At 44.6% G+C, this 24,202-nt stretch overlaps 1 protein-coding gene across 2 annotated transcripts in view; it reads right to left on the reverse strand.

Annotated features, from left to right (window-relative positions):
- The window catches only part of GRIK2 (glutamate ionotropic receptor kainate type subunit 2), a 2,093,351-nt gene that overhangs the window by 1,449,278 nt on the left and 619,871 nt on the right, over positions 1-24,202 (reverse strand). For both annotated transcript variants that reach the window (XM_069606522.1, XM_069606523.1), the window contains exons 4-5: positions 22,961-23,142; positions 208-261 (exon numbers count right to left, since the gene is read on the reverse strand). In XM_069606522.1, the coding sequence (XP_069462623.1) occupies positions 208-261; positions 22,961-23,142 (236 nt within the window). The remainder of the gene's footprint in view (positions 1-207; positions 262-22,960; positions 23,143-24,202) is intronic.

Here is a 24,202-nt window from a genome sequence, read left to right on the forward strand (position 1 = left end):
TGATCTGTATTAATTGCTCCTTAATGGCGCTGCCTCAGGAGAACTACAGGCCGGTGTGAGCGGGTTTGAAGCAGTTTAAAGCTCTGGCCAGTTGGTGAAGGATCTCACAATGCAAATGCAAAATGGAAGATATGCGACATAACAGAGAGACGTGCATAACATTCTCTTCTCCACAGGTGAACGGTGCAACAGGAACGCACAACTTACCAAGGTGGTGAAGATATAATGGTAGTATTCGGTCATCATCCCCATGGCCAGAGCCTGAAAACGTTACAGAAACGAGAGATGGGTGTCAGTATGCATTTCTCATCAGAAAGTCAAACCAGATATTACAGTGCAGTAATGCAGGGACCGGCACGTCTCTTCACAGCATTTAAACATGATTGCTGATTAACTGAGCAGCAAGTGAACCAGAGCGATGATTAAAAGAATATTGGCAGAATGTTTTCATCTGGAAATATGGCACTGGTCAAAGAAGGCACAAAGGAGCATTTAACAGAGCCTTACCCAATGCAGGTTCTGTGTATTTCTAATGTCCTTCTAGAGAACCACCCAGTAATAATACACACCTGGAATGTGCATGATGGCCGAAATGCATCATTTAAAATAAAAGGCAGATGCTGTGAGGGATCCTGTTCCCTGTCAGACCGTCCTTTATTTCTCACAGATTCAGAGACAGAAACTCTTAATGTGGTGGGGTCCTTTTTACACCAGCCTTCATAAGTCAAAGGCCCCAAACGGACTGGTTGTTTCCCCCCCCCATTGGCCTTTTAGAAGCACAAGCTCAACATGTGGCTAAAAGGGCCACTGCCAATCTAGCTAAGGGATCAGCCTGACAAATGTCTTGCTCTGTTTCAGTCCGACCAGCCTTTTAGAGCCAGTGCTGTATATGTGACCAGCAACCTCATTCATTTTCTAAATGCATTTGTCCAACATGCAACTGACTGCATTTTCCATCCCAAAAGAAGGGCATGGTGGCCAACAGACTCAGTCGAAATGGACACGCAACTGGGGCTGCCTAAAACATACCAGTCTTTGGTATGATTGCACCGGCCATGACTGACCCCACCCAATGGTTCATGCTTCCCTGAGAGCAGCCCAGCAGTGTTTTTATTTCTTTTTCCTGCCTGCATATAGTTGCATTTAAATATTTCAGACTGAAATGCATGGGTGGTCATTTTTGAAGTGTATGGCTCTTTGTCAGGGGTGTCTCGTCCATAATTGGTGACCGGGCGCTGACCCAATAACCATTACGGAGGAGCCAAACAAAGCAAGCCCAGTGAAAAACTGAGAGCTCCCACACCCGGAATGTGCAGATGAGGCAGCGCTCCTGGGTCAGCTGTGTTGTGGGTGAAACAAGGTTTCTCCTTCAGTGCAGTAACCCAGCTGCGCATGGCCAATGAGCCATTGAAGACCAGGCTGCTTCGCTTTCCCAGCCTTGCATGTCATACTGGCCATGGTGGCTATGGTACTGCACACTGACCATGCCCTTGGCGGTGCTGCTGTCCCGCCCTATGGGTAAAAATAGCCTTAGGTAGCCATTTTCTCCAGTCCATCTCGCTGTCCAGGAACCAGGAATAAGGGAGAGGTGTTTGACACCTTGCCCTGTTTCCTGCCTGGGGGTTTGTTGGATGTGCTTTCCTGGGTAACAGTGTATTGAGCAAGGGTCTGGAACCGAACTGGCAAGCAGGTAAGTATTTTATTTATAATGAAAAAGAAAATCGTTATGTATGTGTGCATGCATGTATGTGAGAGATGGTGTTTTTGTGAATGTGTTGAGGTGTCTGTGAGTGCAGTATGTACACGAGTGAGGGTGTATGCTGGCCGGGTGAGGTGGCCTAGTGGATGTGAAAGTGAATGAATGCTTTTGAACGTGAGAGTGAATGAATGCAGATGGTTGATGAATATATGAGTGAATGAATGCTGCTGATTGTGCGAGTGTAAGCATGGGAGATGTATGCTGGTGAATTTAGCTTTTTTTTTAATCACAGTCAATGTGAGGGGCTGAATGGGTGGGTGGTTGCTGGTGTTATTGGGTATTAATGTGTATGTGCATGGAAGACTGGAGGGGTCACTGGTACACACACTGTGGCATGGCATTTCAGACTGGCAATAAGGGCAAAGCCAACATGATTAGCATTCTCACAGGTATGTGGGGCCATTTGTGTAGCCAGTAAATACTTGTTTTCTTACTATGGCATGGCATTCTATAATGGTGTTAAGGGAAAAGACAACATGAATGTTCTTACACATTGGGGGAGGGGGTCTTTGTGTAGCCAGCAAAGACATGGGTTCTTATTATGGCATAGCACGGTATACAGGCAAATATAAGGCCAAAGTCAGCATGATGAGTACTTTTACATATGAGCAGGAGGGGGAAGTGTGTAGCAGGGGTGGACTGGGAACTAAAAGAGGCCCTGGAATTAATTACTGGGGACCAAAAGAGGCCCTGGAAATAAGGTTCAAAGTGGCCCCATTTGATACATTTTCAGCAAGCCCAATGCTTTTCCTATGAGAAAATTTAGAAATATCACACAAAAGAGGCCCAGGGTGCAGAAGCCCACCGGGAAATCTCCAGAGTTCCCTATAGGCCAGTCCACCCCTGGTGTGTAGTGAGTAAAGGCATGCTATTTTGCGATGGTATGGCATTTTATAATGGTGTTAAGGGTCAATCCAACACAGTAAGTGTTCGTAAATAAGAAGGGGGGCATGTGGGTAGCAGCAAAGACATGTTTTCCTACTTTGGCATTGCATTTTATCTGTCATTAAGAGCAAAACCAACATGATGAGTTCTCTCATATATGGGGAGAAGGGCATTTGTGTAGCCAGCAAAGCCATGTTTTCTTGCTAGGGCATGGTATTTGATACTGACATTAAAGGCATAGCCAACATGTAGGGGTCGTGGAAATTTGTAGCAGGCAAATGTATGTTTTCTCACCATGGAAAGGCATTTTAGAATGGCAATAAGTGCAAATTAAGGGCATTTCCAATATGATGATTTTTCTTCTATATGCAGGGGCAGGGGAGCTTGCATCCTTGCATCCCTGCCATTCTAAAACTTGAGGAGAACCATCTCCGGTTCCGGAAGCACCTCAAGACCTTCCTCTTTGCTTCTGCCTTCGCTCCCCCCTCTCCCCTGCTGATCTGTTCTCACTTGGCACCGTGCACCTGGCCACCCTCTGTCCTCCGGGCCAGGTACCTGCTCAACCTGCCACCCTCCCACACTGCCTACAGGCCACCCCTTGCACTGGGGTTTGTATCTGTACCCATACAGTCCGTCCCCCTTTTTCTTCCTGCACTTATCAGACCTACCATGTCTGCTGCCTTAAACCCAGCACTTGCCACGTGCTGGCTGCACTATCACTGTTGGCTTTATTATTTATTTATTTATTTGTATTTATCTGTTTCTCCTTTGCTCCGCACTTTCCACTTCTCCTCCCTTCCATGCACTTCTCCCCTCCCCCACTCCCATTCACGTGCACGTTCTCAATGTCAGTGGGCCTACTAAGATCATTGTTTTGTTCTCCCCTGTTCCCCTCCCTTGCCTTGTCATGCTCTGAAACACTTGTGTACGAGCGCGACAGAAAAAAAATATCAATATCAATATTCAGCAAATACTTTTTTTTCTTCCTGCATCATAGCATTCTATTCTGGTTTAAGGGCAAATTAAGGGCAACGTCAATGTGATTAGTGTTATTATATATGGGGGGGGCATTAGTGTAGCCAACAAAGACATGTTTTCGTACTGCAGCATAACATTTTACACTGGTGTTAAGGGCAAAGCCAACAATGTGAGAGGTGGGGGCGGGGTTTAGCAGTCATCAAAGGGATGTGTTCATACTCTAGCATCACATGTTATACCGGCATTATAGGAAAAGCCAACATGAAGAGTGTTCTTTCTTGCAGAGATATTTTTGCAGCCATCAAAGACATGTTTTGTTACAGTGACATGGTATTTTATACTGTTATTAATGGCAAAGACAACATTATTGGTTTTTTTTTCCTACATAGGGGGGCTGAATGTGTTCAGCCAGCAAAGACATATATTTTTATTTTACTTTGACATGGCATTTTACAGTGGTGTTAAGGGCAAAGGCAACATCAGGGGTATTCTTACTTGAGAAGATGAGAGCATTTGAGCAGTCAGGAGGGACACATTTTCTTATTGTGGTTTGTCTTTTTTCCTGGCATTAAATGCAAAGCGAACATAACAAATTGGTTTATGTGGCCACACTGGCCTATACTGGTGCAACCAGACTGGACAGGCTTTCTTACTATGACATAGTAGTTGTTTACTTTTTTAGTGGCATCAACGTTAAAACCAAAATGATGAGTATTCTAATATGGCCATACGGGCCTGTATTGGTGCAGTCAGTATGGATATTTTTAAGCATGTCTGGAGGGTCTGCATTATTGCAGGCCAGCATGGCCATGTAAAAACACATTATATCTGTGGCATGGCATTTTTTAAATGGCATCAAGGGTAAAGCCAACATGATGCGTGTTCCTATGTTGCCATACTGTCCTACCTTGGTGCAGCCAATCAGGATATGCTTTCTCACGGTGGCATGGTATTTTGTAGTGCCATTAAGGGCAAAGCCAACTAGATTATCATTTTACTTAGGGATAATGTCATATGTTGGCAGAACCAGCATGGACATGACTTTTTAAAGTATCATGACTGGCATTATGGGCAAACACAAACAAGAATGTCCTTATGTGGGAATACTGGCATATATGGGTACAGTCAGCATGCAAATGTGTTACTTATACTGGCAAATAGTGTGCAAAGGCATCAGGAAAATGTGATGGAAAATGTTCTTGTGCACTGTTGGTGGTCTTCCGCTACTAATCTGTCTGTAAACCATGTGGCTTTTTGCGCAATTGTTCACAAACGTGTGCTAGAATATGCACCAATTTAATCCATTATTTTAAAACATCTCTTGGAGGAGGACGCCCTTGAAATCCTCTTGGTTGGTTCTGTCGGCCTCGCTACACTTAGTTGCTCAAGCGTGTTAGTGGGAAATGTCTCCACCCCTCTAATAAAAAAAACTGACCAATTGCCACTTTTCTGTGTGAAGGTACCACAGAAACACAGACATGAACATATAAAGCATTCCAAAGGTGAATTTGTAAGGATGCTTGTCCAATTTAACAAATGTGTTGAAAAGAGCATGTACGGGCAGGTCTGTGTTACCTATCACTATGGCATCATCCTCAAAGAGTAATAAGGGTACTGCTTTTCCATTTATGCTTGGAACATTGCTGATTTTTTAAGGGTTCCACAAGACTTCAAGGCCATTGATAAATAACATAAAGAATAGGGGAGCAAGAAAACAGCCTTTCATAACCACCTGAGTATGGGGAATGGTTTAGTAGATCGGCCACTAGTATCGAACCATATAATGGCAGTATTGAACGTATATAAAGTCCTGATACAATTCTCATGCCAGTCCAAGGGCACATCCAAGCTAGCCAAATGATCCACTTGTCTCTTCAGACTAAGTCAAAGGAAATATATTATTCAATAAACACTTTCCTGTACAGTCAGTCCTTTAAGATAACAGGATAAAAGGTCAGACATTGATCTAATGTGTTCTTGTTTGACTGAACACCTAATTGACAGGAGGAAATTATATTAGCAAACGTAACCCACTGTCATAGTCTGTTGAAAAGTATTCTCAGATTTAATTTGGCAGGATTGTCCAATAAAGAATTTGGGCAGTAACACGATGGGGATTCACAGCTTCCCTTTTTGAAAATAGGAATTTGTTCTGGTTTAGTCCACACACTTGGTGTGTGTCTAGAACATTTAACTATAAAACACATTATCATCAATATACTAACCCATCCACAGTTGTGGATCTAGCTTAATCAGAATTATAGGTCTATCAGGACATGAAGCCTTACTTTTCTTGGTGGGATGCATAACTTTGTGGGTCTAGGTCACTGAGAACTCTAGAGAGGCCATGCTCCAAGTCAACCAGTGTGGTCTTGATTGCTCCCCGAAGAAGATCTAATTGTGGGTTGGAACTGAATGTGCTTTGGCATAGTTTGTCATGGAATGTAAATGGTGTAAACAGTCATATTGAATGGAAATAAGGCGATTTCAGCCCTCAAGAAAAAAACACACAGATATAGTTATTTTCCTAGAAACTAATCTATCTGAAACTAAGGGCTAAATGTAAATTAGTGGGGTCTTGAGTTCCACAATTGTTTGCACTTTTATCTCAAATGGATCAGTGTCCTGATACACAAATCTCCTTGTCTCATGTCTCTCGTTCTTCTGGTCGTGGTGGTGGCATTGGTCTCCTCTTCCACCCAAAATACCTTTCTTCTACATCCTCATTGTCTCTTCCTACCTTCCCTTCCTTTGAATACCTGTATAAATCCTTTACTCCCCCTCACCCTATTTCGTTTCTAATTATCTACAGACCTCCTAGCCCCCTCTCCTCCTTTTATGATGACCTTGACCACCTCCTCTCTCTTATATCCCCCTCCCCTTTCCCCTCACTATACTCTGCGACTTCAACCTTCACCTCCCCACTCCCCCTCAACCTTCCCCTCTTGTTTCCATCCTTGAATCCTACCTCCTCTCTCCTCCCCCTTCTTCTCTTACTCACTCTTCTGCCTCCACTCTTGATCTCATCTTTAATTCTACCTACTCCTCCTCCCCCATCTCTAGTTTACCCAACTATCTCTCTGATCATGCCTTAATCTCCTTCTCCCTTTCTCCCCCTCTCCCTCCATCCACTCCTTCAGCCTCCTCTATATCCTTTTCTCGAGGAGATCTCTGTAACTTTAGCCCTTCTTTCCTTTTCAAAACTTGCTCTTCTTCTCTTCCCCCTCTCTCTGACTTCTCTTCTCTCTCAGCTAATGAAGCTCTGTCCTTTCTGTCCTCCTCTATCTCTTCCAGTCTCGATCAACTTTCCCCCTCTCTTCCTTCCATGCTACTCGCAAACCTTCTCAACCCTGGCTTTCCCCTCACCTCCTGTCCATGCGTCGTCTCCTCCGTCGCCTCGAGCGTCGCTGGCTCAAATTCCCCTCTCTATCTAACCAAGCCTCCTATTTCTCTTACCACTCTCTATATGACTCCTGCCTCACCTCTGCTAAATGTTCCTACTATTCTAACCTTCTCCACTCCCAAGTCTCTCATCCTCGCCATATCTTTCAAACCCTTTCTCGTGTTCTCTCCCTGCCCACTCCTGACCACTCAGCTATGTCTCCCCTCTCTCCTTCTGACTTCTCTGACTTCTTCTCTTCCAAAATTCTCTCTCTTCGCCAAAACATTAACTGCTCTCCTTCTTATTCCCCTCCTCCCCCTTCCCTCCACTCCCCTTCAGCTTATATGTCTGACTTCTCTCCTATCACTCCTTGCAACGTTTCCCTCCTCCTGTCTAAATCTCATCCTACTGCTGCCCCTTCTGATCCCCTCCCCACCCTTCTTATTCTGAAGATTTACCCTCATCTCATTCCCTACTTAAACTCCTTCTTCAATATCTGTCTCTCCTTTGCTACCTTCGCTTCCGCCTTCAAGCACGCTACTATCATCCCTATTCTGAAGAAACCCTCTGGTAATCCCGTTCTTGCATCCAACTTCCGTATAATCTCACTTCTTCCATTCCTGTATAAAATGTTGAACGCCTTGTCTATTCTCAGCTCTCAGCTTTCGTCACTAACCTTTCTCTCCTTCCCCCCTCTCAATCTGGTTTCCGCCCCAAACACTCCTCTGAGACCGCTCTCCCTTACGTTCTCAACTCCCTTCGCACCGCTCGCTACTCTAAGCAATCCTCAGTCCTTACCCTCCTTGACCTCTCTGCTGCCTTTGACACCGTTGATCACCCCTTACTTCTCAATACTCTTTCCTCCTTTGGTTTTAAAGGCTCTGTCCTCAACTGGCTCTCCCCTTACCTCTCTCAACGCTCTTTTGCTGTCTCCTGGGGCGGTCGTACATCCTCAACTCTCCCCTTGGACTACGGTGTACCCCAAGGCTCTTTCTCAGCCCTTTCCTATTCTCTCTTTACACCTCCCTTTCTCGCGCCTATCATATCTTCCTTTGGAATTTCTCACCATTTCAACACCCACGACACCCAACTTTTCCTTTCCTTCTCTTCCTTCACTCCTGACCTCCAACTAAATCTCTCTTCCTGTCTTACCGCCATTAAAAACTGGATGTCATCCCACTTTCTCTCTCTCAACACTGATAAGACTGAAGTCTTATTCTTTCCCTCCAACACGCTTCCACCTCCCTCTCCCCCCCTTGTATTAATTTTCCACCCTCTAATCTTCCCATCTCTGCCCATGCTCGTAATCTAGGCATTCACTTTGACTCCTCCCTCTCCTTTACCCACCATATTTCTCTTACCTCTCAAGTATGTCGCTACCACCTTTTCAATATTCGTAAAGTCTGCTCCTCTCTAACCTTCCATGCTACCAAACTTTTAATCTCCTACCTCATCTTCTCTCGTCTTTTTTATTGTTCCTCTCTCCTCTTTGGACTCCCTGCTTCCCATTTTGCCCCCCTTAAATCCCTCAATCATTTTGCTATCCGTACTCTCTGTCTTCTCTCTCCTCACGACTCCCTCTCCTCTTCGCTTTCTTACCTTGGCTGGCTTCCCTTCCACTAACAACTTAAATTTCACTTCCTCTGTCTTGTCTTTAAATCTCTTCATGACCTTGTGCCCCCATATCTCTCCTCCCTCCTTTCATTCTACACTCACTCACGCTCCCTCTGATCTGCCGATCTCTTCCTACTTCCTGTTCCCCCGCCCCCATGCGCCTCTTCTCGTTTCCGCTCCTTTCAGCTCCTTCCTACACTGGAACTCCCTACCTCTTTCTATCTGCTCCATCCCCACCTACTCCTCCTTCCGTACTTCCTTGAAATCTCTTCTTCTCCATTCCCCTTCCTGACACTCTTATCCACCTTTCACCTTTCTCTCTCTTCCCTCATGTCTTCCCCTACTTACCTCTCTCCTCCTGCTCTGTTCCCTCTTACGCTTCCTCCTCTCCTCTTGCATATTTGCTCTAATCCCCATCCTGTCTCCCTCTTCCTTCCCCTTCTTCATCCCCTCCTTTTCTCTTTTATCTTCATAGGCAAATTGTTCTACATACTGTTTTACTGGTTTGATTCATGTTTTGTAAATGGCTTATACTGTTATCATCTTCTATGTATTCCTGTTGTTATAATGTAAAGCGCTTTGGCGTAAAGCGCTATATAAACATAATAAATACAAATACAAATGTAAAGTGGTGGAGAAAAAAAGATGACAATGAATGTTGGTCAAATAGATCTTCAGTGTTACCTTTTTGACAACTGTTAGGGTATGGCTCTAGAACCAGAAATCAATTTCAGTTTTGGATGGTCGGCACACATTTTCTTGATAAGCACTACATTGAAAACGAATGTATCAAATCTTCAATTGGAAACAAAGTAATATACTCGATGTTGAGTCTGCTTTACCAAAAATGGAAGCCACAACCACTCGATGGAAGGTAAACCATTGGGGATATAACTGTTCTGGAAAACATCTGAAGGCTTTGAAACTTCTGTTAGACAATAAACAGAAAAAACATTTTGAAGTTTGGGGGGGGGGGGCAGGGTAATATACAGACTAAAATACAAAAAAAAAAAACAATGAATCCAAAGAAATCCCACTTTAGAAGTTTAGTAACAAAGCAAATATGGTTACATTGAGAAAAAGGAGTGGGGGGGGGGGTCCTTGCAGATGCAATATCAAAAATAACAAAAGAATGCATGGGCTGTGCACTACAATGGAATACATCCCTGCATAAAACAACGACATTGAAAAGAAAAGAAAGAACAAGAAAAAGAAGGTGGAACATTCAACCTGAATGGCAACATCCATTCCTTGTCCATTTGCCCATGACTACACTCGCATTCCTCCAACCCAAGATCCTCACATAGATTTTTGTTTCCAGGAATATATCCTCAAAATATCCTCAAATCTTCCTGTCCTATTTGAAGTTCTATAGTCCTTTGGCTGATGTTGTTTTTTTTTTTGATTGTTTGTTGAAGGTGGCCGGCAGGCGGAAGAGCCGGCCACCTTCAAAGGCCATTCTAAGGCCCTGTTTGCCCCTCTGCATTCAGTCACCATCAGCCAGGTGGCGTGGGCAGGAGCCCCCACCCTCCACAGCCCAGGATCAGCTCATCTGAGCTGCTGCACCGTGCCACGAGGCACGAAGAGGATCACAGCCCAGTCAGGCCCCCACGAGCCCCCACCAGCACCCCTGTGCTGCCCACCCCTCCTAGAGCAACATTTCACCACCCCATCGGCCACCCCTCACCTAGAAGCGGCCCGGGTCGCGCTCCAGCAACGCGCCGACATCGAAGAAAAAAACAAAATGTCGGGCGCGATGCGGCGCCAGAGCGAGGCTCAGCATCTTGGTTGCTAAGCAACCGTGCTTCGTAGCACACAACATCCGCCGGCAGGCGGAAGAGCCGGCCACCTTCGAAGGCCATTCTAAGGCCCTGTTTGCCCCTCTGCATTCAGTCACCATCAGCCAGGTGGCGTGGGCAGGAGCCCCCACCCTCCACAGCCCAGGATCAGCTCATCTGAGCTGCTGCACCGTGCCACGAGGCACGAAGAGGATCACAGCCCAGTCAGGCCCCCACGAGCTCCCACCAGCACCCCTGTGCTGCCCACCCCTCCTAGAGCAACATTTCACCACCCCATCGGCCACCCCTCACCTAGAAGCGGCCCGGGTCGCGCTCCAGCAACGCGCCGACATCGAAGAAAAAAACAAAATGTCGGGCGCGATGCGGCGCCAGAGCGAGGCTCAGCATCCTGGTTGCTAAGCAACCGTGCTTCGTAGCACACAACATCCGCCGGCAGGCGGAAGAGCCGGCCACCTTCAAAGGCCATTCTAAGGCCCTGTTTGCCCCTCTGCATTCAGTCACCATCAGCCAGGTGGCGTGGGCAGGAGCCCCCACCCTCCACAGCCCAGGATCAGCTCATCTGAGCTGCTGCACCGTGCCACGAGGCATGAAGAGGATCACAGCCCAGTCAGGCCCCCACGAGCCCCCACCAGCACCCCTGTGCTGCCCACCCCTCCTAGAGCAACATTTCACCACCCCATCGGCCACCCCTCACCTAGAAGCGGCCCGGGTCGCGCTCCAGCAACGCGCCGACATCGAAGAAAAAAACAAAATGTCGGGCGCGATGCGGCGCCAGAGCGAGGCTCAGCATCCTGGTTGCTAAGCAACCGTGCTTCGTAGCACACAACATCCGCCGGCAGGCGGAAGAGCCGGCCACCTTCAAAGGCCATTCTAAGGCCCTGTTTGCCCCTGTTCGCCGCGTACGGCGCGTGGCGAGTTCCCACGAGATACATTCATGACCCTCTGGTGCCCCTGGACATTACATGCTTACACCGTTGGAACGCTGCCGATGAGCAGGAGCTCACCTCATGAGGCCCGACACCGCAGGAGTAGCGGACCTGGCAAGGAAACCTTCCGGGATCAGATACCTGGTAAGCGCTGCCACATTGCGCTACTTTTCTTTGATTTCTGTTCGTGCTGGTCATTCAGCTCTGAATCTGCCTCATTACGGCACAAATGCAGACAAGTGCTCCGAGCTGCCCCATTAAGGCCCTAGGCAACGTGCACATGCATGCGCCTTGTACTCTCCTGTGACAATCAATGCCCGTCAGTTAACTGTGTCACTCTCATGCTCATTGCCTTACTCTGCACCCACCTTGCCACCCTCTTGCCGTTATGCAGGACCTCGAATTTTTGCGCTCTGATATAAATGAACTCACTTTGAGAGTTCAGCACATATGTGCCCTATTGGGTATTCGCATTCTAATGCTTTGATGTACTCCAGCCAACTTGCGACCCCAATGCATGTGAGTTGTGTTGTGCCCCATGACCGCCTCCAGACCACATTTGAACTGTGTTGTGCCTTATGGTCGCCTACTGACCACATTTGAACTGTGTTGTGCCTTATGGTCGCCTACTGACCACATTTGAACTGTGTTGTGCCTTATGGTCGCCTACTGACCACATTTGAACTGTGTTGTGCCTTATGGTCGCCTACTGACCACATTTGAACTGTGCTGTGCCTTATGGTCGCCTACTGACCACTTTTGAACTGTGTTGTGCCTTATGGTCGCCTACTGACCACATTTGAACTGTGTTGTGCCTTATGGTCGCCTCCAGACCGCATCTGATTTGCTGTGTGCCTACCTTATGTCACCAATGCCACATACTCGCCAATCTCCTGCAAGCCGCCCCTGCTATAGCATGCTATCCTGCCTCATCGCAATCATGTTCCCCTTTTGTGTCATGCAAAGTAACATACCTTGCAATGGCAATAGCTACACATCCCATAAAAATGGTCTAGCCAGGCCGGCCTGCCCAAGACATTACCCTATCATATGCCCCACACCATTCTTGCCTACCACTCCTGCCTTCCTCCCAGTCTCACAATCCGCCTCTCCGAACCATTACCACACATACTTTTCTGATGTCCCGGCTACCAAGCACCTAGATACCTTCAAGCGGAACCCTACCTATATAAGTACTTCAAACCCCACCTTTGGCCCTAGTACCTCCACAACTGCTGACCTTACTGTCTCTCGAACCACCACCCTCACCTTTATTGATCGTAACAAGAGACTCGGTGCCAGAACCCACCATAAGACTAGCATACCCCTTGCTAAGCGACCCAATAAGACTATCAATCACACTGCAATAGCTAGCAATTCCACCCTTTCCATTCCTAAAGGAGCTCTTCTAAATGTTAGATCACTAGTCGCCCATTCCATAGAAGTAGCCGACATTATTCTAACTAACAACTTGGACTTCCTTGCTGTTACCGAAACCTGGTTGCATGATGCTGCAGGTCCATCTCTCACCCTAGCCATACCGGACAACTATACCATCCTCAGAGCAGATAGACCCAACGCACGAGGAGGCGGTGTAGCTATCATTTTCAAGTCCTCGCTTAATATTAGACTAGCCTCGTCTCCTCCACTTAAATCATGTGAACATCTCACATTCAAATTACAAACGTCCCCTAAGAGCACTATTACGATGCATTTAATTTACAGACCCCCGGGCCCACCAGGCTCATTTGAGGAAGACATCACCTCACTAGTTGCCGAAAGCTCCAAACTTTCAGCACAAATGATTATACTTGGAGACTTCAATCTTGGGTTTAATGACCCCCTCGACACCCCAGCCACTGCCCTGGCCACAGCATTAGAGGAGCATGGCCTCCAACAATTCTGCTCCAAACCTACCCACTCGAAGGGTAGAATCCTCGATTGGGTAACCACCCTTAACTGCAACATCACCATGAAGGATCCCTTACAGCTCGTATGGACTGATCATCATTTCCTCCAATTTGACATTAACACTAGTAACCTAGTGCACAACAAACCTGTTACTGCACCAGCCTGTCTAACTAGGAAAAAGAGTAACATCACAGCGGAAGCCTTAATACCCTTGGTGACCCCTATTCTGAACGCACTACCAGCCACAACTGACCTGAACCAACTAGTCAACGTCTATAATGATTCCATGGCCAAAGCAGTTGACACTATTGCCCCACTAAAAATGCGCAAGGGGAAACCAAAAGCGCACCTGAATACATGGTACACCCCAGAACTTAAACTCCTCCGGCAACAAAAAAGTAAACTTGAAGCACTATGGAAATCAGCGCCCTCAGCAATTAACAAAACGAATCTCACTAATATCTCCACCCTCTACAAAAATGAGATTATACGCGCAAAGAAAGAATCGCTCAACTCCAGGATCGCGCAGGCAAGTTCCAGCTCAAAGGAGCTCTTTAACATCCTAAAGGAATTAGAAAACCCCATTCCTCCCACGGATAGCTGCACTAAAGATAAACCATGGTGCACAGGGATCCAGAATGCCCTTGTTAACAAAATTTCAGGGCTCCAGTCTAAAATTGACAATAAACAACAACAACGCACTTATGATTCGACTTCCAGCCCCACCCCTCCCCCCCTACAGCCACCAGCCCAGGGTTTACCTTCAAAAAGGTATCCATACCCGAAGTACAAAAAATTATAGCATCATTGAAACCCTCAAACTGCAAAGGGGACAGCTGTCCCGCACAGATCATAAAAGATGCTGCAAGGGATCTCTCCCCGTTCATTACAAAATTAATAAACCTGTCATTCTCTGATAACTTGGTACCCAGCAATCTGAAACAATCCTGGGTCCTACCGCTACTAAAAAAAACTACCCTCGACCCAGATATACCTACGAATTACAGACCCATCACCACTGTCCCATTCTTACTAAAAATTCTTGATAGAGTGGCCTATCTACAAATCCAGGATTACCTCGAGACTAACCATTTACTAGGAATTCGCCAGTCCGGCTTTCGTCCACTACACGGGACAGAAACGGCCCTGGTTGATCTCAAGTGCCAGATAGACGACCTCAAAGATAAAGGTAAAGCTGGCATCCTTCTTCTTCTTGACCTATCCGCTGCCTTTGATCTGGTTGATCACAAAATCCTGTGCAACCATCTGTCATCGGCAGTACACTTCTCCCACTCCGCAATTTCATGGATCCAATCCTTCCTGGACAATAGGACCATGCAGGTTTTCTCACCCCTAGCAGCTGCCGACCCTATCCCTATTACTTGTGGTGTCCCACAAGGATCTTGTGTGTCACCTACTTTGTATAACATTTTTACAAAGCCCCTATTCGACAAGCTGGACCATCTGGGTGTCACCTACACCAACTACGCAGATGACACCCAGATACTCCTCACCTTATCCGGCAACTATAATTCGGACGCCATTTGGATCAATGAAGTCTTCTCCATCATTCAGGCATGGATGGCCACACATGGCCTCTGCCTGAATGATGACAAGACTGAACTGCTCCTTGTCGGCTCACCCAACACCATTCGGAAACTTAGTCCCAGCTACACTAGCTTTACCATTGACGGCAACACCATCCCTATCGCCAAGAGTGTAAAAACCCTTGGTTATTACCTCGACACGAATACTAATCTAGCCAAACAAATTAATATGACTGCCTCAGCCACGGCCTACACGGGCAAACTAATCAGGGCCTGTAGACCGTTGATTTCCACTAACAACTGTCTCACCTTAGCCAGAGCACTTATACAATCTAAACTAGATTACTGCAATAGTCTCTATGTAGGTGCCAACAAAACGGTAATTAATAAATTGCAAGTTCTACAAAATAATGCACTCCGTGCCGCCCTGAATATTCCCAGAAGAGAACATATTTCGGCCACCAGAATTGCATGCAAATGGCTCTCCATCCAACAAAAAATAGATCTAAAAACCATCTGCCTCACCTATAAAGCACTCAACGGCCTTGCCCCTCCCTATCTCACTGACAAATTTACACTAAGACAGAACACTAGAACCACTAGATCCTCTAATACACTACAACTGACTGTGCCCAAATTCTCCCTCAAAAGAGCTGGTGGTTCCAGCTTCCCAGCTCTGGCTTCACAACTTTGGAATACCATTCCACTGGATATCAAATCTACACCCACCTTCCAGCCTTTCAGAACTAAGGTCATCACCTGGTTACTCAACAATTAACCTACCATGATTGAATGCATACCCTCTGCAAGAATGTATTTTGCACTATGTCAGAATATTATTGTCTATGCACTAATTGCTATCTTGTCAAGTATACCTTTGCTTCATCACTGTACAACTGTGCCCTACCCTGACTGTAACTCGAAGCTTAAGCGCCCATATACCCTTGGGTCAGGTGCGCTATACAAATTAATAAACAAATAAACAAACAAAACAAAAAAACTGAGATTGACACCATGTGACAGTTATGACGCCACCAGGTTTGCCATCACAGATGTAACAAATACATATTATATAAGCTCATGGTGGATAACATAATAGTACATTAATACACTTTGGCCAGCTTTAGTTATTCACTATAATTAAACTAGGGTATTCCTTGATAATGCCATGGCTGTGGTTGTAATATGACAAGGGATCAACTAGTAGAACTAATATAACTAACATAGGTCAGGGGCACTACATCATGTGCCATTTGTAGGGGTATGCAAACTACAGCCCCACATTCCCAGGTGATACCTTAATATGCCAGGTGTTTTGTCCTACATACAGATGCTGTTAACTCATGCCTGCTATAGTTTCAACAGCCAGGTATATACATAATAATTAAGGTACAGAGTTAATGTCGAGTTTCTAGCATCAAATATCAAGTCCAGCCTCAAAGGCCAGAGTAATGTGATTCAACCTCTGCTAATGCCCAAGATTAGGGTTAAAGCTATCATTGGAAAGGTAAATGCCCCGATAGTGTCATCATATGACAACCACAGCCTCAAATGCCCCAGAAATGGCATGTAATACCTGTTAATGCTTCATGTGGGAGTTATAGTCATCCTATGCAATGGCACCCTCACATGTGTAGTTGCTGCCATCATAGGCCAGGCGCAGCGTCAAATTCACACAAAAGGCCACTACATGGCTTATGTGCATGTTATAACCACCATATATGATGTACAGGCTTGCATGCCCATTCTCTGGCTTCATACTGCCTCAGTGCCACACTTAGCAAAGGCTGTATAGAAAGCAGCAGGTGTAACGCATGGGCAACTGTGATTAGGGGGGTCCACGGCAACACGACTCCCAGTGTGGATCCGACGGTGACAGCCAAGTTAACTGTGCACACGTATCTGTATGTGCACCAATGACTCAAGGGGTCCTCGGCCAGACCATACGTGCCTGCCCCAAAAAAGCAAAGCGAGGAGAGGTCAGGGCATGAATTAAAGATGACGGATCACTTGAAAGGCAAGCCATCCTTCGCTTGCCTCCAATTACTTAACATGTATACTTCAGTTTTGCTGACAGTGAACCTTGTGAAAGGCACAGTTTGCTCTTCAGTAAGAAACCATTAGGTGCCTTATAAATAATGCACCTTGATGGGTTTAGTTTTAAAGTTCCGGCAGTACTTTTCATCTGCAGCAGGAATGCATTTGATAACATATTTTAGGCTCCTCAATTATTAACGGCATATTTATGCCACAGACATTACTTTCCCTTGATTAATCGCGGAGCATCGCGGTATTCTGGATACGCCACTCTAGCCGCCCTTAAGTAGATGTGCTTTGAGGAACACTTGCATTTGACTTCTGTGGCCCTTTCACTGATAGCTCTGATAGTAGTAAACTAGTGTTCACATGGAAGGAGCAGTGGGTGGCACTTAGGATGGCATGGCCATTTGATCAAGGAGATGCCTATTATTGCAATGACCAACAAGGTTGGCTAGCATAGTATCAAAGTAAGACATCTACGTAGAATGTTGTCTTTAAAACTGCATCTTCTCATTAGACATATTGTATCACTATAAAGCACTGTTGCATATGGCAGGACGGCACAGCACAGGACATTCTGAGACAGTTTCCCTGTTTTGAGTGGCTGGGCTTGGACACTGCACCTAGAAGTACCAGCACAGAAAGCAATATACACATGTATGCTTATAACAGTGAGTTTCTATAGATTATGTTTAATCAGAGGTCTGCAACATTTGGCTCACAAGATCTTTGCGACTACAACTCCCATCAATCCTCGACAGCATAGTACATTTCAAGGGTACACAGGAGTCATTCTGTAGTACAAAACATTGGGAGATCCAGATGTTGCAGACCCCTTGCTCTAAAGGTACAATCCTGAACGGTGTGCAGTCTCCATTGCTTTCAAGAGGAAGGATACTACGCGGATGTGGCCTTTTGCAGTGACTTGAAGTGCGGGTTGAAGTTCTAAGAGGACGATATACTGAGCATGCTTACTCTCCTCTACATTCAAGAAGTGTCCGCCAAAGGCTGTTTCCTTATTGCAAATGATTTACAATGCGACTGAGCATAAATGTCCCAAAAGGACCAATTATTTACATTGTGAACGCTGAGTCATGATATGCTTGTGAACAGCAATAATTTGCAATGCATGGCTTCTTAAACATTTTGCCAACCAAGATTTAACATATATCTATATTGCAAGTGAGTGATTTCCAAGTGATATCTTTTCACACCATCTTGACTCGTGCACCTTGGTCTAATCCAGTCTTAATTAACAAAACACAGCAACCACAACCAACTCAAGCGACGCCAGTGTAGGCTTATATGTAGTGTGTGTGCTGAAAAATAATGATATCATTACCTTCATTTGCTGAACAATAGATGGTGAAAGAAAGTAGACTTAATTTTGGCAACTAACACAATAAAAGAGACACAAGTACAGAGAGTTGAGTAATGACAATCCCATGTTTTCCAAGAAAAAGTAAAACATCACACAAATAGTTTAATGTGGTTGAGTCTCTATCAAAAGCACCTTTTTGCATTTTGATTTCCTTTGACTTCAAAGCAGCTTGTGCAATACCTAAAAAGTTGATTGTTTTATGTTTACTTCAGTTGATCTCTGATTAAGTATTTTGTAATACACATTATTTTTATTGCAACATGCTGCATAGTTCTTACAATATATCCATAAGAAGCTGAGCGCTATCAATTACGTTAGTACCCGGCGAGAGACAATCAGATCGTTACACGCAATCTGATTGGCTCTCGCTGGGGCTTTACCCGACGCAGAATACCTCGAAGCTTAAGCTTCCTTCACATCCCAGGCGGGAATGGTGTGGCAGCCCCTCCGCAATTGAGAAGGCTCAGAACAGGGTAATCCCCGCTCCGAGCCACCACACGGCTGAAGGCTGCCATCCTCACATGCCGGGGATTCAGGTAATTCCCCCCCCCCCAAACAATGCCCTTCCTTCCCTCTCAAGCCCCAGTTACCTTCTTTTTGGTCCTTTTTTGAGAGTGAACGCTCTGGTAACACTTCTGTTCTCAGTGCGTCTGCTCCCGATGGCCGCCATGGAAATGGAAAAAGGACTCCGTTTTCCGTTGCCCGGCGGCCATTTCTTTTAACTTATTTTTTTTTTGCTGTCACGAAACGCCACAGCGTTTCGGAACAGAAAAACAAAGCTATTAGTACCCTAGTCTTGTGGCTGGGGTACTAATATCAATAAGCCCCTCGCCGTGGGGGCATTATTTGACTCAGTAATGCTCCTGCAGCTTGGGGCTTATTGCTTAATTGTAACATAGACACAACAAATGACAACTATACTTAAGCTTGTTTATCAACTCCAATCTTTTCGCGTTCTGAAACACTTGTGTACAAGCACAATACAAATAAAAAAATATCAATATCAAAGTCGAAAATACCAAAATCTGGCCCTTTTGAAAGCTCATTGTGACAGTGTGAATTTTTAAGAATGCTGAAAAATGTTTCTGCAAATTTCGAGATCATTATCAATGATGAGCCGTTGCAGTGCAGGCACATCTATGTAAATATTGATTTTTGTAAATTCTTAATTTGAAATATGAATATCGTCATCATAAAATTGATATTTGAGAAATTTGGCAAATTTGGCAAATTTGCCCTGCAATATGAGTGTCAGTATTTGCTACTAAAAAGATATTTTTTGCCAAAGTGTTTACAAAAAAAGAAACTGAAATCACTCAGTTGCACATTTTAGCTAAATAATTTCACTCAGATTTCAAGGTAGCGTGCCCTCGAAGTATGTTATAAACTAGAGTCAATGAATGCAAAGTCAGACAAAAGGCTTTTTTGACCCAAATGATCAGTGGCTCATTTCAGCCACCATAAGTTTTCTTAACTACATTAACGGGAGCTAAAAATATATACAAAATGTCAAAATACGTCAACCTTTTTGATATCATATGGGATTTTTTCGGATTGTTAATTGGAGAAGAGCCTAATTGAAAAACAATTCTCTAATGTGTGTCAGATTATGAATACAATAAAAAAGAAGCCTGCACTATGTTTAAAAACCTAAAACATTTTTGGAGGGACACCTGTTAAAAGAACACATGCGACAGCGGATCATTAGTGTGGGTGTTAGTGCCTGACCAAAAATAAATCAAATCAACGCAAAAGAATTTTGAAAATGTATGTGTTTTGTGTGTGGCACAAGGCTTGACACACAAACAATGTATATAATTGTGTGTTCTAACGGAAGATTGCAGAAGGTTAAACCTTTCAACACATTACAAACACAGTGCAAAAGAAACGGTATCAGAAGGGTGAAGTGCCACCTTTGCGCTGCTGTGCATACATATGTGTCAGAACACTGCTGTCTATAATGGAAGTGTAGGCAGGGTTGACCTTTCCATAGAATTCCATTAGATGCTGAAAAGAGGTAGTTGTGAGCTCACACACTGCTTCTTAGGTGTAATCATGTCCTATTTAATCTCCGAGGCTAAGGGTCAAATTGGTGCTACCACACACATATGGACGTAGCATCTCAAACGAAGTGACTCAGGATTCATCAGCATTGCCGTCCTGTTCAATCAACATCATTCAGGGCCTGATTTACAAAGCATTTCTCAATGGGAATGCGCCATTGTAAAATCCTGTTTTAAATCAGGACCTTACACTCTCTGTAAAATCAGTTTTTTTCTGTTCATTGCCTTGCTGTGAATAAAAATGGCAATATGTTATGGTTTTTACCCTTTCAAAATGTCAAAAAATGAACAGAAATTCACAATATTTGGAAGATATATTGTAAGATGGCCACAGGCCATGTTGATATATATATATATATATTTGATGACTTATTTTTCATTTACTTTGTCAGAAATTTCAGAGGTGGTTCAAGGAAATCTTCAAATTGTGGGCCCATATTACCTGCAAATTTACGGAATTCAGAAATGTTACAATGATTGTAGACGGGTCCCAGTTGTAGTGGAAAATATGATTTGTTAACCAGCCCTCAATGTGCTTAAAAATCAACACACCGATTATAGCGTATAAAAGATCCTAACTAGAGAATCGAAAGATAACGGGAAGCAGTATGGATTAAGAAACCTGCTCATCCAAGTGATCCATCAGTGAGCACGCTCCTTTTGCTCGACCTATCACCTCGTGTTAATAAAGAGTCTGCCACCACATTCATTGAGGTCCTTCATGCTGCCACGTGCACCGGCTAAACTTTGTAATGATCTTCATGACATGCTGCCCTCTCGGGATCATACACAAGCACTTCAATCTCACATTCATTCATCTTTGAACGCTAGATCCCTATAATAGAGTGCAGCACCCACAGCCATTCCACCTTCATTGCAATGTAATCAACAGAAAAGGTTGGATCAACTTAGAGGATCTTGACACATGTTACACGCTCACACACTTCTTGCCTCCTCCAATCACCACACAACTATATTGTGATGTCCCAAAAATAGAGTTTTGAGACAAAGACAACCTTGCCCTACAAAAAGCAACCCATAAAGTGACCCTATCCCCACAATGGCTGTACTTTGCATGTAGGAACCCTTCCTCAGTCAGAAGGGCCGTGTGCCATCTACGCTGATCTTTCACCATATCTTCAATATGCTGACGTCCAAAACACTGGATGCCAGTATATTGAATGGATGAACGGCACGCTCACCAAGTGAGGCTGTGCTGTCAGCCTCGCTTGCTCAGTGGGCTGTGCATACCTTGAATATATCCAGAACACTACATTTATTAGTATTTTTGGAAGTCAGTATATTCAAGATGTTAGGTGCCCCTTCGGTGTCGCGGCCAACAGGGCATGTTGAAGGAGGAGCTGCGCGGAAGGTGCCGCGTTGAAACTGTTAGTGCCAAAACAGCTGTGCCTACACTTGGCATAACGAGCATCAGCCTCTTTACCTCATCGATGTGATATCCTCTGAATTCTGTCTATTGTGCCTGGATTCTATCAAAGCATGGCAAGCAATGCAACCTTAGCAGATATTTCACTCCAACATGCCTGAAATAGGACTTTCACCGTTTATCCCATACGGCATGTTTATACGTCGACTTTGCTCCTTTGGCTGTAGATACATATGGCTAGTTAAAGTGTTTATAACATCGGGCACCAGCTTGGATCACATTCACTTTGTACCGGTGCAGACAAATTTTGATATGTACTTTCTTTTCAAGCACAACGTTTCTTGGCAGGTGAGCAGAGTTGGCGCAGTCTTGATTTAGAATCCATGACAGCCTTGCCAAGAACGGTAATCTGGGAAACATGTATGTCTGCCTGCTCTCTTTGTGTCATATAGAGAGTTCCTAGTTCTAGATAGCGTTCCTGCTATGCCGCCTGTGTGTGCGTAACTGATAATGGAGCTGTACTTACTAGTGGTTAGGAATAAGGACCGATTGTTTCCCATTGGAGTTCGAGCAAGATGATTGAATCATTGGCTATGTGATGAAATCAAATTTGGTATAATGAACAACCCTACAATTTATTGCCGATTGTATGTCTCATGCAATCATGTTTGCTGCAAAGATGAGCTGTGCCAAGCGAATTGGCTACTGTTACTACACAGAAAAGCTGTACACAATTGTGCAAACACTCAATCATTAAATAGACATGGAAGAACTCCTATGGTCAACGATCATTGTTATCTTCAGTAGAAGCCAAGTTTGGCCTAGCACGAAAGATATCTAGGACTAGAAAGTTAGAGAAGGTAGAACATTGACCTTCTAGGACTAGACATTTAGAGAAGGTAGAACATTGACCAACTAGGACTAGAAATTTAGAGAAGGTAGACCATTGACCGTGTTCAAGCATGCATTACTGCAATATATATGTACAGCCTGGCAATGATTTTCCCAGTGCAAATGGCAGTGCAAACTATATATCGGACTGAACCAAATATTTAGGTAATACAAATGTGTCTATAAAACGTATACAACTATTCACTCAAAGTCGCATTGTTTACACCCAGTAGCAATATAAAATGATTAAGAATACCAACTGAAGTCATGATTGTTTGCCCTTGCTGTACTGACAGTAGTATTTTGTCACGAGGCATGCCTTCAGGTCTTTAACTGGTGAATAAGCTGTCGTTCCCAGAGATCAAAGACACTAAGCAATTTCGACTGGGCTGATTACCTGCTTTAAAATGCCCGCCGCCATGTCGTGACTGCAGTCGAAGATGACGTGAAACTCCTTGCCTCTTTTCATCTCCTTCAGCAAAGGCTTGGCATCCTTTGTGTCCATGGGGAGCTGGCGGATTTTGAGGCGCAGGTTGTAACGCGATGGAGCCTTGATGAGCTCTTGCAATCGGATGAGGCCTAGCACAGAGAAGGAAGAGAGCCAGTGTTTACAGAAGGAAATGCTGTCCTTGCAAAGGACAAAGGCGCCATCATCACAACCTGGCTAATTGCCCGATTTTCGCCCCCCTGTCCTGTGCTTTGGTGCCTGTGAGATGCATTCATGTATTCATCCCCATTAGTTCCCTGTCATATTTAGCATTTTCTGCTTTAACATTAATGGACAGTAAGCTGCCCGAGCCGGGATTACCACGTTCAATGCAATCATTTTCTCTCAGCGTTATTTTATACGTGCGTCACTACTTTGCCAAGGCGTCTATGATTAGACTAATTCAATTAGACCAGTATCCCAGACTAACAGCTTGTATGCAGGCACTGCCAGGTGATGGATTTACACTGCCTTATCCATCAGCGGTATGCCCATTATCCTGGATGATTTCAGCAACAAGTAATATGTGCACGTATTGTCGTATACTCGGGATACAGTTAATCTTAAAAGAAGAGACATGCAAGATATGGAATCCAAATTAAAAAGCGCATATCCAAACATAACAACGGCATATTAGGTTAAGAGTTTAGTTCAAGAATATATACTATTGTAATGGCATCTTTATGAATGCAGAACAGCTGGAACATTACATTAAATGGCATGTTGCTTTATTAATCTGAACAGCAGCAACTTCTAAACATGTGAAAACTATGAACAAAAAGTGGTCTTCAGCCTTTGGCTTTCCAGAGGCTCAAAACTTCAACTCCCATCAATCCTAGCCGCAGAGTGAACAGTGAAGTATGAAGGGAGAAGTAGTTAAAAGCAGCGTGACAGCCACATGCTGCAGATCTCTAATCTACAATGTCCTCAAAACACCCTCTTATGCCAGTGCAAAGGAAGCCAATTCATGTAAAATGCTTCACGCAACCTTTCATTCAGGAACATAGGCTTTGCGTAAGCCTGGAGATTGCTGCTCAATGTAATGATTTTCATTGTATTGATCACATAAGGATGAACAATGTAGGGGAGGTATACAGTTCTTAACATGCGAGTTGTTGGTTGAGTAAGGATGTGTACATCTGATATACTAGC

The sequence above is a fragment of the Ambystoma mexicanum genome, chromosome 4p (assembly GCF_040938575.1).
Source record: "Ambystoma mexicanum isolate Mex_15411 chromosome 4p, UKY_AmexF1_1, whole genome shotgun sequence".
Classification (NCBI taxonomy): Eukaryota; Metazoa; Chordata; class Amphibia; order Caudata; family Ambystomatidae; genus Ambystoma; species Ambystoma mexicanum.